At 28.8% G+C, this 15,682-nt stretch overlaps 1 protein-coding gene across 1 annotated transcript; it reads right to left on the minus strand.

Annotated features, from left to right (window-relative positions):
- Positions 1-4,696: 4,696 nt before the first annotated feature.
- On the minus strand, positions 4,697-9,165 carry LOC120092682 (arginase 1, mitochondrial-like). Its single transcript, XM_039050833.2, has 7 exons — positions 9,015-9,165; positions 8,085-8,227; positions 7,145-7,304; positions 6,504-6,637; positions 5,991-6,200; positions 5,390-5,500; positions 4,697-5,237 (listed from the first exon to the last, which is right to left on the minus strand). Exons 2-7 carry the CDS (start codon positions 8,223-8,225, stop codon positions 4,977-4,979), a joined length of 1,017 nt encoding a protein of 338 aa, XP_038906761.1. The 5' UTR covers positions 8,226-8,227; positions 9,015-9,165; the 3' UTR covers positions 4,697-4,976.
- Positions 9,166-15,682: the final 6,517 nt, after the last annotated feature.

Below are 15,682 nucleotides of genomic sequence, written 5' to 3' on the forward strand. Positions count from 1 at the left end.
TCAATCTTTCAATTTAGTATTTAAATACTAAATTGAAAATTTAGGAACTCATGGGATATGAAATAAAAAAAAAAAAAAAAAAAAAATAGATACATATTAAACATGAAATTTTACTCTATAAGAAAAAAAATAGACCCAATTCTAATTTTAAATTAGTAAAAAGAACAAATTCAAAATAAAAGTAAAAGTAAAAATAAAAATAAAATTTTGGAAGAAAAAAATAAAATACCAAAAACTAGGAACCAAACCGATAATAAATCCAACCAAATAAAAATCAATCCATCGGTTTTGTTCTTTATTGGATATTGGTTTGGATCCCTTCTTTGTAAAATCATTAGTTCAGTCTTGTTTTTGGTCTATAAGGTTTCAATTTAACTTATTTATACTAATCTCGACTCTACAATCTTTAATGGGAAAATTACTTTTTTAGTCCCTAAGTTTTTAGAAATATGTGTATTTGGTCTATAAGGTTTCAATTTAGCTAACTTAGTCTCTCAATCTTGAAAAATCTATATTATGCATAAAATGTGCTATATAGGGAGAATCTTTATCTCCCCATTTTGCCTTTCATTTTTGTTGAATGTCCATTATATCCTTTCCATTAATTATTTGTAGTTTTTTTTCTTTACATTTATGAAGAGGTATCACATGAGTTGGGGAGAGAGAAAAAATATGGAAGAGATGAGAGAGTGAAAATGCAAGTCAATGTAAATTACACCCCTTTATAATTAAAAACAATTTTATTTCCTTTGTGTTATAACGGATGTGAAAGAAAAGATAAGATTCAAAAGGGAGTGTTAACAATGACGATTGGATTTGAAATGTAGTAGGTGCAAACTGATTTCAAACTACAAAGAGCGGTAACACAAGAAAACTTGGAACATAAAGGATGCACAATTTCATTTATTATTGTATGTTTTAGATCAATGCTTCCACTTCATAGTTCTTTATAGAAAATTATAAGAAGCTTTTTAATTTTGACTAGATTATAAAAAATGCCTCTAAACTTTATATTTTGTGTCAAAAATATCGCTGAAGTTTCAAAATTTTCAAAAATACCCTAAACATCCAAAATGAATTTAAAAATACACTTGTCATTAGTTTTGGATAGAAACCATTAAAGTTTTGTTTCAAAAATACCCTTAAACTTTCAAAAGGTTCAAAAATACCTTTAAACTTTTAAAAAAATTAAAAAATACTTTTCTTGTTATACAAACATAAACTGTTAATATTGTCTTACCTCTCTATTTTCCATCTTTTTCTCCCCTTCCTTCTTCAATACACTCGTATTCCCCTTTTTATTAACTATTTGACACTTTTTTTATCTAAAATAAATAAATAAATAAAATTAAATACTTTAATTAAGTTATATGAAAGATAATAAAAAAAAGTACCTAATGATTTTAAGACTTGCATATTTTAACAAAATTGTACGATAATAGTTGTGTGTGTTAATAGTCAAATACTTTTTTTATTTTACTATTTATCGTTTTAGTATATTTTAAGACGAGATTTTGATTTTGTACTTTTGTGAAATTTTATGGGATTTTATGTTTTAACCTAAAATTTTGGTTTTTATTTTGGTTGTTGAGAAAATTGGTATAAGCTAAGAATTGGAAAATTAAAAGAAATATGTGAGTATCTATATAAAAAAAATGAGGATATCTATATAATTTGTTTTAAAATTGGTTCTTTTCGAACTTAAGATAACTTTAAACAAATTGATCACCATATTAATGGTAGGAGCATTTTTTTACTTTTTATTTTAATTTTAAAGTTAATTTTCTTACAAGGAATTAACGAGTTCAGTTCAAATACTAATGGTGGAGGTATTTTTCATCTTTTATCAAGTTAAGGGTATTTTTTAAACTTTTGAAATTCAAGGGTATTTTTTAATTAAAACTTTAACGGTTTCCATCCAAAACTAAAGACAAAGATATTTTTTGAACTATTTTTTAAAGTTTAAGGGTATTTTTGAAACTTTTGAAATTTCATGGACATTTTTTACACAAAGTGTAAAGTTCATGAAAATTTTTATAATTTAGCCTTTAGTTTTCAATTTGTCACATGGATCTTCTCCCATTTAACAAATTATTTAGTATATTTAAAATTTTATTCCTTTTGGTAGCAACACAATTATATTTAGAGTGTATACATTTTCAACCATAACAAAGATCTATAAATTTGTGTTATTGTTTCAACCCGGCTACGAACCGGCTTATAGAAGGATTCCTTTACGTACGCAATTTCTTACTTAACAAAGAAGCAGACTCTTAGGAAGAAGACATTACATAAGGTATAAGGGAAAGAGATAGATAAATACCTATATCTAATAATAACTCAAATCTGATTTTGAGTATAACCTTAGGTTTGGTAATAGTGGTCTTAATTTCTGTAGGCGGATCAACTCATCAAGTTTCCATTTTAATAGGATCCACACAAGGAAAAACACTTGCCATTCGTTGGTTATTAGGGGCATCCCGAAAACGTCCAGGTCGAAATATGGCTTTCAAATTCTGTTCCGAATTAGTGGATGCTGCCAAAGGGAGTGGCGATACCATACGTAAAAAGGAAGAGACTCATAGAATGGCAGAGGCAAATAGAGCTTTTGCACATTTTCGTTAATCCATGAACAGGATCCCTCTCGACACATAGGCCCATGGATCCATACATCTCAATCGGAAAAGAATCAATTGAAAAAGAAAATTAAATATTGAGCATGTAGCTTTTGTTAGATCCTGAAATTTTATATTATTATTATTTTATTATTTTCAGTTAGATCTTGGATTAGATTTCTATAATTTCGACTTTATCGTCAGAATCATAGGTATTTTATTTATTTATTTGACTCAAAATTTTTATCTGTTTTCATGTGTTTAAATTTCATATTTTTTATTTATTATGTTAGGAGAACTACCCATGACAACAATAACAATAAGCAACAAAATCAAATTTGATAGATTATTCGAAAGATATCTAAAACAAAGATATTAGTATCATATGTATCTCTAACTTTTTATTCGAAAATAAATCTTTTTGAGTTACACAAGCATGCTAACAAAATGAATAATCATCAAAGATATTAATTCATAAGTTAGTTGATGTTTTGTATTGTTATTTCATCACTTTTATAATTTCATGTGAAAAAATTTACAATTTATAATCCTATGAAAAGTACATTGATTTAAATTTAGTATGTCACAATCAAAATTTATGTTTTAAATGTTTCAAAGGTCCTCAAACACGTACAACTCATTTTATATTTGTTGTGAATTAACATAAAATAAGATATATATAGTTTTTTTAGATAAACATTAATCAACTAAAAAAACTACAACCCAACCTCCTCATCAAGAATGATGGGAGAATATTACTTGGAAAAAGCTCTTTCCAAAAAAAAGACCCTAAGAGGAAGTCAAAGTTGCAAAAGCATGGACAGCTTTGTTCGTCTCACGAGGGATAAGAGGCATTAACAGACTTGCCCACAAAAATAATATCTTGTACAAAAGTCATAACAAATTCACCCCATTGATGAGGTTGATAACCTCCAGAGAATCAGAAGCAACCTCCCTTCATATGAGGATTGCACCCACCCATTCCTGTTTGATCGTTCTCAAGCCTTCCAAAATGGCCTTAGCTTCTAGAAGATTGATGTCACTCTTCTTCTAGATAAATTTGCAACCACATAAGAGCACCCGACCATTATGATCATGAACAATCCAACAAAACTTTATATTTGTTATTGAAATTTCACACCAATAAAACTCATGTTCAGATGTTTAGCCACATGCGATTCCTACTACATTTATTACTATTTTTATGTGCATGGCTAGTAGGTTTAAAAGATTCCTACTACATTAATGATTATTTTAAAACATTTTTAAATTAAAAAGAATAAAGAAAATCATTCTCTCCTCCCCTTCCTCCATCATAATTCCCCAACAGTTTTACGAAAATGATCTTCATATCTACTCAAATTAAGCACACCTAAGAACGAAACGATCATTGCCCAATTCCTCAATATAATCCCAAACTCATCTCAACAAACCAAACAAGGACAAAAAAATCATAGAACAAACAAAATTATGAAAAAAACCCAAGAAATTAGCTTAGTTCAAACCCAGTTGGGTCCACGAAGAGGAAGCCCAAGAAATAAGATAGAAGAGAGTAAGATAAAGATAAAAGAAGGCAGAAAGGATCTTTTTAAATATATTTTAGAATAATTATTAAAAATTATTATTAATGTAATAGAACCTTCTGAACCTATTTTTTCAAAACTAATCGACTAAATTGGCTATCAAACACACTTATTCCTAACAATTCAACGACTAAAAATGTACTTTTATCTAAATTTAATACAATCATCTAATATGATTGTCAAATCGAAAGTTCGAGTTCATTGCCAATAAAATGAAAAGTTAATGTTTATCATGGCCCAAGACATTATTGCTAATATAATAACTTTTATTGGGAGGATAAATCTCTTTTAGTTTCACATATTGAATGAATAATAACTCCTCATTCATTCCATATTAACGACAACGACGATTTTTAGAATGGACGACAGAATTTCAGTAAAGATGACGAATGACAATTACTAGTGGAGGGAGCAACACGGTGGCAACGAACTCAAAATAAAGGTTAGAGAAGGCGGAAAAGGAAAAAATCTAACAGATATTTGATAAAGCTTTGCTACTACACTAAGAACTGATTGGGATGATTATAATTATTACTCTCAAGTGATTCCATCAACTTTTGAATGCTAGACCTTTCCTATGTAAAGAAGATATGCTCTAAAGGAAGGGTCAGCATGTTGCCTGGAGTACATAGATGAGACCTTATAATGTTCATCATTCATCAGTTCACTAGTAGTTTACTGGGTGATTAGAAGTTCCCTCTGCAAAAATGGGTCTTTCATAGTGCGCAAGAAACAGTAGTAAGAATCCTAATGGATGAATTACACAAGGCTTTGCTTTTCACTTGGCTATCTTAGCTGTGAGTTCTCTTACCAACTTAGCAGCAACCATGGCTGTCATCCCATCGACAGTGTCTCGCTGAGGGTTGAACTCGACAACATCTGCGCCCACAATATCCCCTTTGAGATTCTGGATGATGTTCAGAACATCACGGAAAGACAAACCTCCTGGCTCAATATGAGACACTCCAGGAGCAAATGCTGGATCGAGAGAGTCCACGTCTATTGAAACGTAAACACCCTTTACCCCTTCCCCCAGTTTCTGCATATGATATAACACAGTAGAGTTAGGAAAGCAAACAATGCCTATCAAGGGGCGTCATATTTCTGTTTAAAAGGAACAAATACATGTATTTTTTTAATAAAATTTTTATGCATGTATTCTGAGAGGGAGAAAGGGAGCGAGAGACAGACCAAATTTTCCAAATATTCACGGTCTCTCGAAAAGGTTCGCATTTCATATAGCTCCACTCCAAATCTTTTGCACTGATCTCTTCCTTCTTGTGATATTGATCTTATGCCAACCTGAAATGAGAAACCATTACTCAAGTTCACTAAAACATCCGTTTATCATTATACGGGTGGCAACAAGATTTTGATTCAGTATATGAGTGAGAACTAGATTCTGCTCTGGGAGAAGAGAAAGGGGAATACACAATAAGCATGCAAGTCAAGGAATGTCCCTTCACAAACAATAGGGGCTTGAAAATTGAAAGAAGAATCCTCCTGACACCACGATTATCTAACAACTAACAATTTAAAAAAAAAAACAAAACAAAACAAAAAAACAAAAGCATCTGTTTTCTCCCTTTACTGATAAAAAACTTAAGGGTGGTCCGTAAGTAATAAGTATTATCTTAGAAAGAGGGGGGAAAACCCCACACCCGACTGAACCCCTCTTTTGACATAAGCTCGCAGAATCAAAACTACTATAAAAATAAAGTAGTTGTCAAAGGAGAAAAACACCGACTTCAAATTTCATATTAAAATCACACTTTCAAGGAAAGAAACTTACCTGCAAAAGTCGCCTGGCATAACCACCTTCCATAATTCGTGCAAAAGAAGAAGCATGCGAAAAGTAGTTTCCTTCATAAGCATCATAATTATCGGGATGAGCATCTAGATGAAGAATATCAACTTGACCCCCAAGCTTCTCAGAAACTGCTCTGACCACAGGGTAAGATATGGAGTGGTCGCCTCCTAAAACCAATGGCCGAAGTGGATCCTGAAGTAGCAAGGTTCAAAACACTGATGACAAAGAAGTTATCAAATGAACTACGAATAGTTAAGGGCCTAGGGCCATATCTTTCTGATTAGTGGTGACATATAAGGTTAACGATATCACACATGGACAAACTAGGAAAATAAGATCCTTTCCATTACCAGCTTGACAGACTCGTTAAATTTGTCATTGCACGTGTAAAGTGGATTGGAAACATCACTAATCAATGACGATCCACTGGTCAACCTCAAACTATTAAAGAGAAGAAAATATAAATAAATTAAAACAAGCTCCAAAGTAACTCACCTCTTCCATCACTAGCTTTACAGATTCGCTCACAACTTTCATCAATCGTTCATCATCTACACCACAGTCCCTGATCTCTTGGACAGGGACATCGCCAACATCAGTCAGCACTCTTGGGTCAGTAAGTTCTTTCCCTGCATTACAAAAGCATTGTTTTTCACTCGGCACGTGAATTGCCAATGGAGTTCATAATTTCAGCTAACATAAGCTATTAGGCAAGGGGGTTACACACAGAACTGTTGTCTAGTCAAGTAGCCCAACTTGCAGGTAAATGAATGTCCAGACAAGACAATATACATTAAAAATTCCCTAGGTTTCACAATTAGTTTCTTCAACTTGCTTGCTTCTGAAACCATAATGTTCTAATATATCTTATTTTGATGATTTTCATATGAATTATCAAAACTTTATACCCACGACTCTTTGGGGCTAATTTTGAAATCTTGAATACAAGACAATGAAACAAATTATGATTTACCATCTAGAAAAATAGAAAAGGTGATAAGATTTCAAGTAATAACAGAGGATAATGCTACTATTGTTATTCTATATTAAGAATAAACCAACTTTAATGCTATTCCACATTAAATACATACCAAGTTAATTTTATGAAACTTCCTAGAGGCAACAGAATAGAATACCTTCTTCTGTAGTTGGATTTGTGCTCCCACACCAGATGGCCTCCCTGATTCGAGGAGGTGCAAATGCTGGACCTTGAAGAAATGATGAATTATGACCCAGAGGAACTCCAAGAAGAGAAGCTGATGCTATAGCACCTCCTAAAGCACGCACAAGCTCACCCTAGGAGAACAAATCCAAAAGCTTAATGATTAATATCGTAATTGGCTGTTGGCAAACTCAAGTATCAACACTAAATATTGGGTTTTTGTTTTTAATCCGGACTAATGTAGGACTAATCTTGGAGTTTTCTTGAATCTAATCTTTTGAATAATACCTCAAATACAACCTAGGGACTAGGCTAAAAACCAGCCCATGAAAACAACTAAACTTATAGTGGAATATTTTAACCACAAGTAACTAATAAAAAAAAATTAAAATAAAAGATATTAAAATAAAGAAAAGTTATTACACAGTAACACGGTAATCGAACTAAAAATAAAGCCAAAAAAACAAAATCATTCCAACATCACTCACTCACTAACCCTTAGGAAGGCTTCACCCACCTAAGATCAACTCTAAGAAACTACAGGACTTTTAAAATACTAAATGTTCTAAAGGAAAGCTTACCGCCAAAACCTTCCGGAGAGAATCTGCAAATATCCCAAGCAAAGGACAACCCAACCCTTGGGTTTAGAGATAAACAAAGTTATAAAATTTATTGAAGAAATGTTGGGTGCTTAATAAATTTATCAAATTTTAAATAACTAAGTTATATACATACCTATTCAGGTTCTAAACAAATATCTCTCAACTTAATTTAATAGATTCAATATAATCAATCACAGAGTCTTATCAATTTGATTAGGCTATCTAGAATTTATTTAACAAGAAACAAATTACAAAGAACTAAATCAATAAAAATATGAGAAATAAGAATAATTATTCTTCAGACGAGAATACCTTAAGCTTCGCTCTCTCACGAATGAGTGTTAGAGATGCTTCAATAACACGATTTTGACCCTTCTCAATTAATGCGGTGGGAATATTTGCAGAATTTAGTTTCTGAAAGTAATGAATTCCTCTCCGTCCTAACACTGACATTTCTGTAAATGAACATTGTATATGTGAATTAAAATTGGGCAAAAAACTTGTAATTCAAAAGGTCCGGAAAAAGCAACTTGATGCACGTAATGAGCTGAAATCAAATATCTTGAGAAGAAGTGTACCAAATCAAAATTTGGAATTCAACTTGTACAGTATGATAAATAACTTAATTGCTCTATTGAAGAATGTGAACGCTTACTTCTAGTAATGGCCAAAGTTATTGGACTCTACAATCTGAAATACAAATTTAAGAAATACCCCTCTGGCTTTTATGGGACAATACAGTATCTTTACGATTTATAGAAAAACGGACATCTGAGCTTGAAGAAGAAAGCGGGAGGCAGAAATGAGATGATGTTGGTGACCACTAAACATTGAGAAGGCACAACATCAAGGACATTGAGATAGGCAGCGAAAGAAAATCAGGTAAAGAACAATAATTCTCTAGAGATTGATTTATATTATAATAATTTTATCTTCGAGGGAGCATCATTCGTAGCAGGAATTGCAAGATTCCAGCCGAGTAATACAAACATCCCAGTGCAAATCAAACTCAAATAACGAATACTGAAGAAAGAGAAAACCGAGAGCAAAAAACAGCATATTTCACAACTCGTGAAATCCAAAAGATCATTCACTGATCCAAACGCAGAAAAAAAGATAAAACAACAACGATTCCGTCTTTAGAACAACCATTGCGTCTTTTATCTTTCCACTTTTGATGAAAACTGAAGCAGAAAGATGCAATGGAAATGGAAATGAAGAGAAATGATATCGGAAACTTACTGAAGAAGAGCGAGGGAGTTGATGGAGGGAGCGGAGAGAGCTGAAAAAAGGTGGCCTGGAACTCGCCGTCGTCGTGCCGACGAGCGAACTCGCCGTTGGTTTGGAGAGTGAAGAGGCAACGTGAATGGTGAGAAGAGGAGGTAGGTTCTTTTTAAAAACACAAGGGTAAAATAGACATTTTATATGCTGAAAAATCCTATTAGTCTATAAAATTAAGAGGAAGAGACACGCTTCCGTAACAGTTAACAAACTGCAAATAAAACAATTGTTAAAACACTATTTTAGTTCACCGTTTGGTTTAAGATTTTATGTTTGGTATTAAAAAATGTCTGAAAATAGGAGCTCCAGAATTAAACATAACTGTAATTGGTTGTTCATAAAATTCAAAAATTATGCTTCTATTAAATTTATAAAATTAAGCATCACAATATTATATAAATTTTAATTGATAATTAATAATAATTTTAACTATAAATATTTAAAAACGGAGCAATTTATCATTAAAATTAATCGATTAATATATTTAATGAATCTCATATTAATTATATTTAATGAATCTCATATTAATTATAATCTAATATTTAATTATTTTTAATTCATTAAGTCCAACTTTAGTAAATTTTAATTTTAATTAAATAATAAAAAAATATATTTTAGGGCACATTACCTTTATAGTCTCCAAATTTAGAAGAATAAATGTGTTTTCTGTCTGAGTATTCAAAATATACATTTTTCGTCTCAACTTTTTAAAATAGGTGCATTTAGTTCTTGAAATTCCAAAATGTAAATTTTTAGTCATTAGGTTTTTAAGAATAGGTTTAAAATGTCTCTGGATTATTTTTTGTTTTTACTCATGTAATTATATGAAATTTTCAATTACAAAAATATGTTTAAAAAATAATTTTAGAGAGAAGATGAAATCTTATACATGTTTACTCTTAATTTAAAATACTTATAAAAAAAATAATGCAAAAACATTTTTAACTTATTTCTAAAAATTTTGGGATTAGAAAGATATATTTTCAAAACATAGGGACCAAAGGAACCTATTCTTAAAAACTTGGAGATTAAAAATGTATGTTTTGAAAACTTTGGAACCAGACACACATATTCTTCAAAACTCTCAAGACTAAAAGGTAATTTTCTTTATATTTTAATAAACAATACATTAGATAAAAAAAAAGTGGAGAAAAAATGAGATAAAAATATGATATGATAATAAAGAATATTAACAAATCATACTATTTTCTTATAAATATGATAAGTTAATAATAAATGAAGAAAAAAATCAACCACAATAAATAATTAACCAAATATAAATCATCAATAATGATCATATATTCATAACGAAGAATCAAATTAAAATTAATTTTAATAAATAATTGTTTGATTATAAAAAATAAATAAGTAATCTATGATCATTAAAAAATGAATATTCGTACTAACTAAATTTTAAATAATCCTAATTTACTAATTAAATATATTTAAGATTGTTAACTAATTAATTAATATTTTAAGTAAATAAGTAATTGCATTTATTTAATAAATTTGGATGTAAAACAAATTAAGTAAATATTTTAATAGATTGTTATTTATTCATTGAAAAATATTTATATTAATTATGTTAAGTTAATATTAATCAATTAATGGAAAAATTAAAAGAATGTTGTAATTTTAGAAACTATTTAGGAAAATATTGTTGTTTTCAAACTATTTGTAAAAATATTGTTGTTTTAAATAAGTCGAGGGTTGAAAATTTGACCTAGATAGGTCGAATTTTGAACCCTCGATCTTCCTTTTTTTTTAGGAAAATATTGTTGTTTTCAAATGGATTCTGTCATCTCAGCAAGTTTGACTAAATAACGAGCTAATGAATCTCCTTCTTTTTGCCGCTAACGAGCTAATCAAATTCGAGAGCGAGATTATGAGAGACAGTAAGAGTTTGAGAGAGCGAGATTTTGAGCGAAAGCGTGAGCGTGAGCGTGAACGAGAACGAGAGCGAGAGCGAGAGCAAGATTTTGATAGAGAGCGAGAATACCGTACAAATTTCTCTTCTTTTTTTTTTCCTTTTTAATTATTACACATTCCACCTTCTTCTTTCTAATCCCTTCTTCTTCTTTTTTTAATTTTCCATTTTATATAAAAAAAAAAATCTAAAAATATTTATTATTTTATTTAAACTCTAAAAATAATAAATTAAAAATAATAATAACTCATAAAAATAAAAAAAATATATAAATTAAATATCTCATTTATATAAAAATAATTACAAAAATCAATGTGTCCCACAAGACGGACATCGTCGATTTCGAGCTGGTTATCGTCGTCGACTTCGAACTTGAGGTTGCTTGGGTTCTTCTTGATGCTGCTCTGGTACCTCTGCAGGCGCTTCATAATATAAATATTCATTATGCTCTCCACGACCCCGACCATGTCCATGCACGTATGAAGACGAAGAACCAGCCTCTGAGTCATAATGTCCTGAACCAATGCTGGCATCATCATCATCGGACTAACATAATCAGTTTGACTCTGCGTTTGCGTCATAGGGGCAACTCTTCCACATTATGTGCAACCTCATCAAACTCATCCTCTTCCCGAACAGGTCCTCTGCGTCTAGGAGTTGGTGGAGGAACAATAGGTATATCGTACATATAATGAATTTCCTTCATATAGCTTTGGTTGTCACTACATATAGCAAGAACCTGGTTCGGATCATTCGCAACCTCATAGAGTCTACTGTTGTTCGATCTCTGGGAAATATAAAATAATTATACAATATTTAAAATAAATTTAAATTTAAAAAATTAGATAATATTCATTCATTTACCAGATGACCCACAGCTGCTCCCGGACGAGTGACGTAGCGCCTTGTGATATTATTATACCAATGAATATATTCTGGAGTGACATCTGTGTCAAACTGTTCAAGAGAAACCCCCACTGCAATAAACCTTGCACGATAGTGCCATCGCACTACCAAATGTGCAATTTTTTCGGACCAATCTCTAGTCCTTAGGTATCATGCAGTACGGGTTCAGTATTACAAGGCGATGGGATATCCTGCTGAAAACTGAATTGTCTCATCACCCTGTCAGTAAGATGCCATTCACCAATGTGAAAACATATGAGAGGACTCATCGTCCGTCATATGTTTTGACCATTCGTACAAAAATTAGGCAAAGTATGCACAATAATTTTGTACGACTCCCAAATAACCTGAAACACAAAATATTATATTAGAGAATATTAAAGACAAATATAATAAAAATGTGAATAAAATAATCAATTAGGTTTAGTGTAATGTACTTATTCAGGTTGAAGCAGATCAAACATGTATATACTGGTTAACTACATGTGTGGCTGTCCTAGTCACACAAATTTTGTCTTTTCACCTAAATTTTTAACGAAGAATCAAATTAAAATTAATCTCAATAAATAATTGTTTGATTATAAAAAATAAATAAGTAATCAATTATGATCATTAAAAAATGAATAATCTTACTAACTAAATTTTAAATAATCCTAATTTACTAATTAAATAAATTTAAGATTGTTAACTAATTAATACATATTTTAAGTAAATAAGTAATTGCATTTATTTAATAAATTTTGATGTAAAAAAAATTAAGTAAATATTTGATTGATTGTTATTTATTCATTGAAAAATATTTATATTAATTCTGTTAAGTTTATATTAATCAATTAATTGACTATATTTAAAATGAAATTATATATAAAAAAACAAAAACTCACATTTGTTTTTAAGAAAAATAAAATCCTTCCGAAAGAGGATACTCAAGAATGGTTTAATTCTAGACAAAATATTGAAAACTATAAAACAAACCTAGATTTTAGATGATTGTGTCACTTCTCATTTAAAAAATCCTCAAACCAAACGGTCCCCTTATATGATAAATGTGCAATTTTTATATATATAAATCTTTTAATTTAATCTCTCAAATTAATTTATTTTAGTCTCTTAATTTTTTAATTTTTTAAAATAGGTGCATTTAGTTTATGGGTTTAAAAAAAATACGTTCTTAATCTACAAGTTTTTTTAGAATAAGTGCTTTTGGCCTCTGAACTCTTAAAAGTACTTTTTTTAATCCCCAAATTTTAATATTAAATTTAAAAGATCTATGAATTATTTTTTTTATTATTTTAAATATTTATAACTAAAATAATTTTAGAGAGAATAGATCATTTAAAAATTTTAAAATAATAATAACTAAATGAATGTAGTGACCTTTCAAACATGTTTTTTAAAGCTTAAGAGATTGAAAAGTCATGTTTTAAAATCTTAACCAAATGTACATTTCCCTAAAAGTTCGAGGATTAAAAAGTTATATTTTAAAAAGTAGAGTCCAAACACATACATTCCTCAAAACAAAGACTAAAAAAGTAGTTTTTTTTCTTATTTTTATTAAAATTAGTTAAATAATAATTATATTCTTCAGATAATAAAATACAATATGTAAAATAAAAATAGTTAAACTAAAAATTTGATCTTTATAGTTTAAAGATAGTTCAAACTTATTTCTTATGATTGTAAAATGTTCAATTTCTTCTCGTTAATTGATAAAGTCTTACTAATATTCACTTGTGCTGTTTTCAAATATAGGAAAATGAACCAATTTATTTATAAATAGAGTAAAATGTCACTGCCCATTACTACAATGATAGACACTAATAGACATCTATCTAATTTTTTAGTCATATATGTCTTGACTAGTTGAATATATTTAAGTTACACTAAAATAAGTGTTAACTAAATCTCTAATTAAAAATCAAATTTATTGGTCTATAAAAGCTAAGTAGTTACATAATAAAAATAGATATTTTATTTTTATACGATGTTTATGATAAGAACTAAATTATCACAAATTAAAATGTATAGAGACTAAATATTTAATAAAATTTAGACTAAATTTTTACGAATCCAAAAATATAAAAACTTTGACAAAATTGTTACTTCAATATCATTTTAGTGACAGAAATATGTTTTTTAGACTTCCATCATTTATTTATTTATTTATTGTTATCTTTTTTGGTACGATGAAGGACCCAGACGGTAAAATTGGAATTATATTGTAGTTTTTAAAAATATTTACGAAAATGTGATACTTTTATAAATATTTACAAAAATATTGTAATTTTGCAATAATTATATTATATCTCTTTTTTTCTCTCCCGATTTCCAATAATCTCCACTCATGGCTCATTTTTTTTTCCTCTTTCTCTTTCTTAAACCAATAAATTAATTCAAAAAATTCAAATTGAATTTCATTTATATATATTTTATTAGATAAAGTTAACTTATATTAATATACCTTTAAACATAATGTGAACACAATTAAAAATTATAGCAAAATCTAAAATTAATCAAATGTGGTAAATAAATCAAACTTTATGGTTTGACGCAATTAGAAATAAAAGTTAATATATATTTCAATAATTACTAACTACTAAATTAAATGAGTAACACTTATACACATAAAGCTCAAATTAGTAATATTACAATTTTACACAGAAGATTTAAGTTTTATTTTAATTTGACCTCTAGACTAAATGATTTACATTTTTAATCACAATTAATCTAATTATGAAGTGAAATTTTAAATTCAATTTTAAAAGTGATGAAAATAGTGAAACTTAATTAATTATAATTTGCATAATTAATTTAAATTTATTAATATACATTAACACTAAAGACGAAAAATGAGTATTCAATAGAAAATAAAAGTTAAGAATATAAATTTTGAAATATAAGGACCAAATTGAAATAAAACTCAAATGTCAAAGGTAAAATTGTAATATTTTAAAACCTATGGACTTATTTATTTATTTTGATTTCAATAAATTTTCAAACTTTAATTTTAACCAAAATATCATTATTTACTTTCAATGATAAAACAAAGTATTTAATATGATATTTTAAAAAAATTTATTTAGTAGTTCAAATATGAAATTACCTACAATCTCCCTATATCCACCGTCAACTAAAAGGGATAAGAGGGAAAATCAAACGAATGGTAACCCATAATCAATCATTAAAATAGGCTAAAAAGGAAATCAAATGTTTATTCTCCATAGCTCATTTTAGATAGCATGGATAGATAAAATAGATTATTATTATTATCATTATTTCCTATAGAATTAAAAAAGAAATACAATGTTGATTAAAATGTATTATCAATACAATAACTTAATGTTTCCTACTTGTTCGGATTGGTTTTGGTTATTTGAACTAAACTCATAAAGTTTTCATTTAATTTAATTAATAATTTCATTTAAATTATATTTAGATGAACATCTTTCACATAACTTATAGTTTTAATTCAATTAAATCAAACTAAATTAATAATTAGTTAATCTTCCAATTAATTAATTACTCAATTAAATATCACAATTTAATTTAAACTACATGCGAATCATATTCAATTGTATTTACCTATATATCTAGTGCTCCTCTCATGAACAACCTTTTATGGTCCAACTATTAAACAGAAACCCTCTCAGGTCGGTGAGAGTGAAATCCATTTACCTATATATCTAGTGCTCCCCACTCGGTTTTGTCCCAAAAATGATGTATACATATAGACTCTTTAGACTCCCCGGTATGATAAATATAGATATAAAAGATATAGAGTGAAATCCAAAATGAT

The sequence above is a fragment of the Benincasa hispida genome, chromosome 12 (assembly GCF_027475165.1).
Source record: "Benincasa hispida cultivar pf3 chromosome 12, pf3_genome.v1.1, whole genome shotgun sequence".
Lineage (NCBI taxonomy): Eukaryota > Viridiplantae > Streptophyta > Magnoliopsida > Cucurbitales > Cucurbitaceae > Benincasa > Benincasa hispida.

Bases quoted from the DNA above. Each gene is read 5' to 3' on its own strand.
- LOC120092682 (XM_039050833.2), bottom strand. From the start codon at position 8,225: ATGTCAGTGTTAGGACGGAGAGGAATTCATTACTTTCAGAAACTAAAT. The intron at 7,305-8,084 runs GTATTCTCGTCT...TTGTTCTCCTAG, and splicing joins GTGAGAGAGCGAAGCTTAAG to GGTGAGCTTGTGCGTGCTTT. The intron at 5,501-5,990 runs GTAAGTTTCTTT...TTCTCATTTCAG, and splicing joins ATGCCAGGCGACTTTTGCAG to GTTGGCATAAGATCAATATC.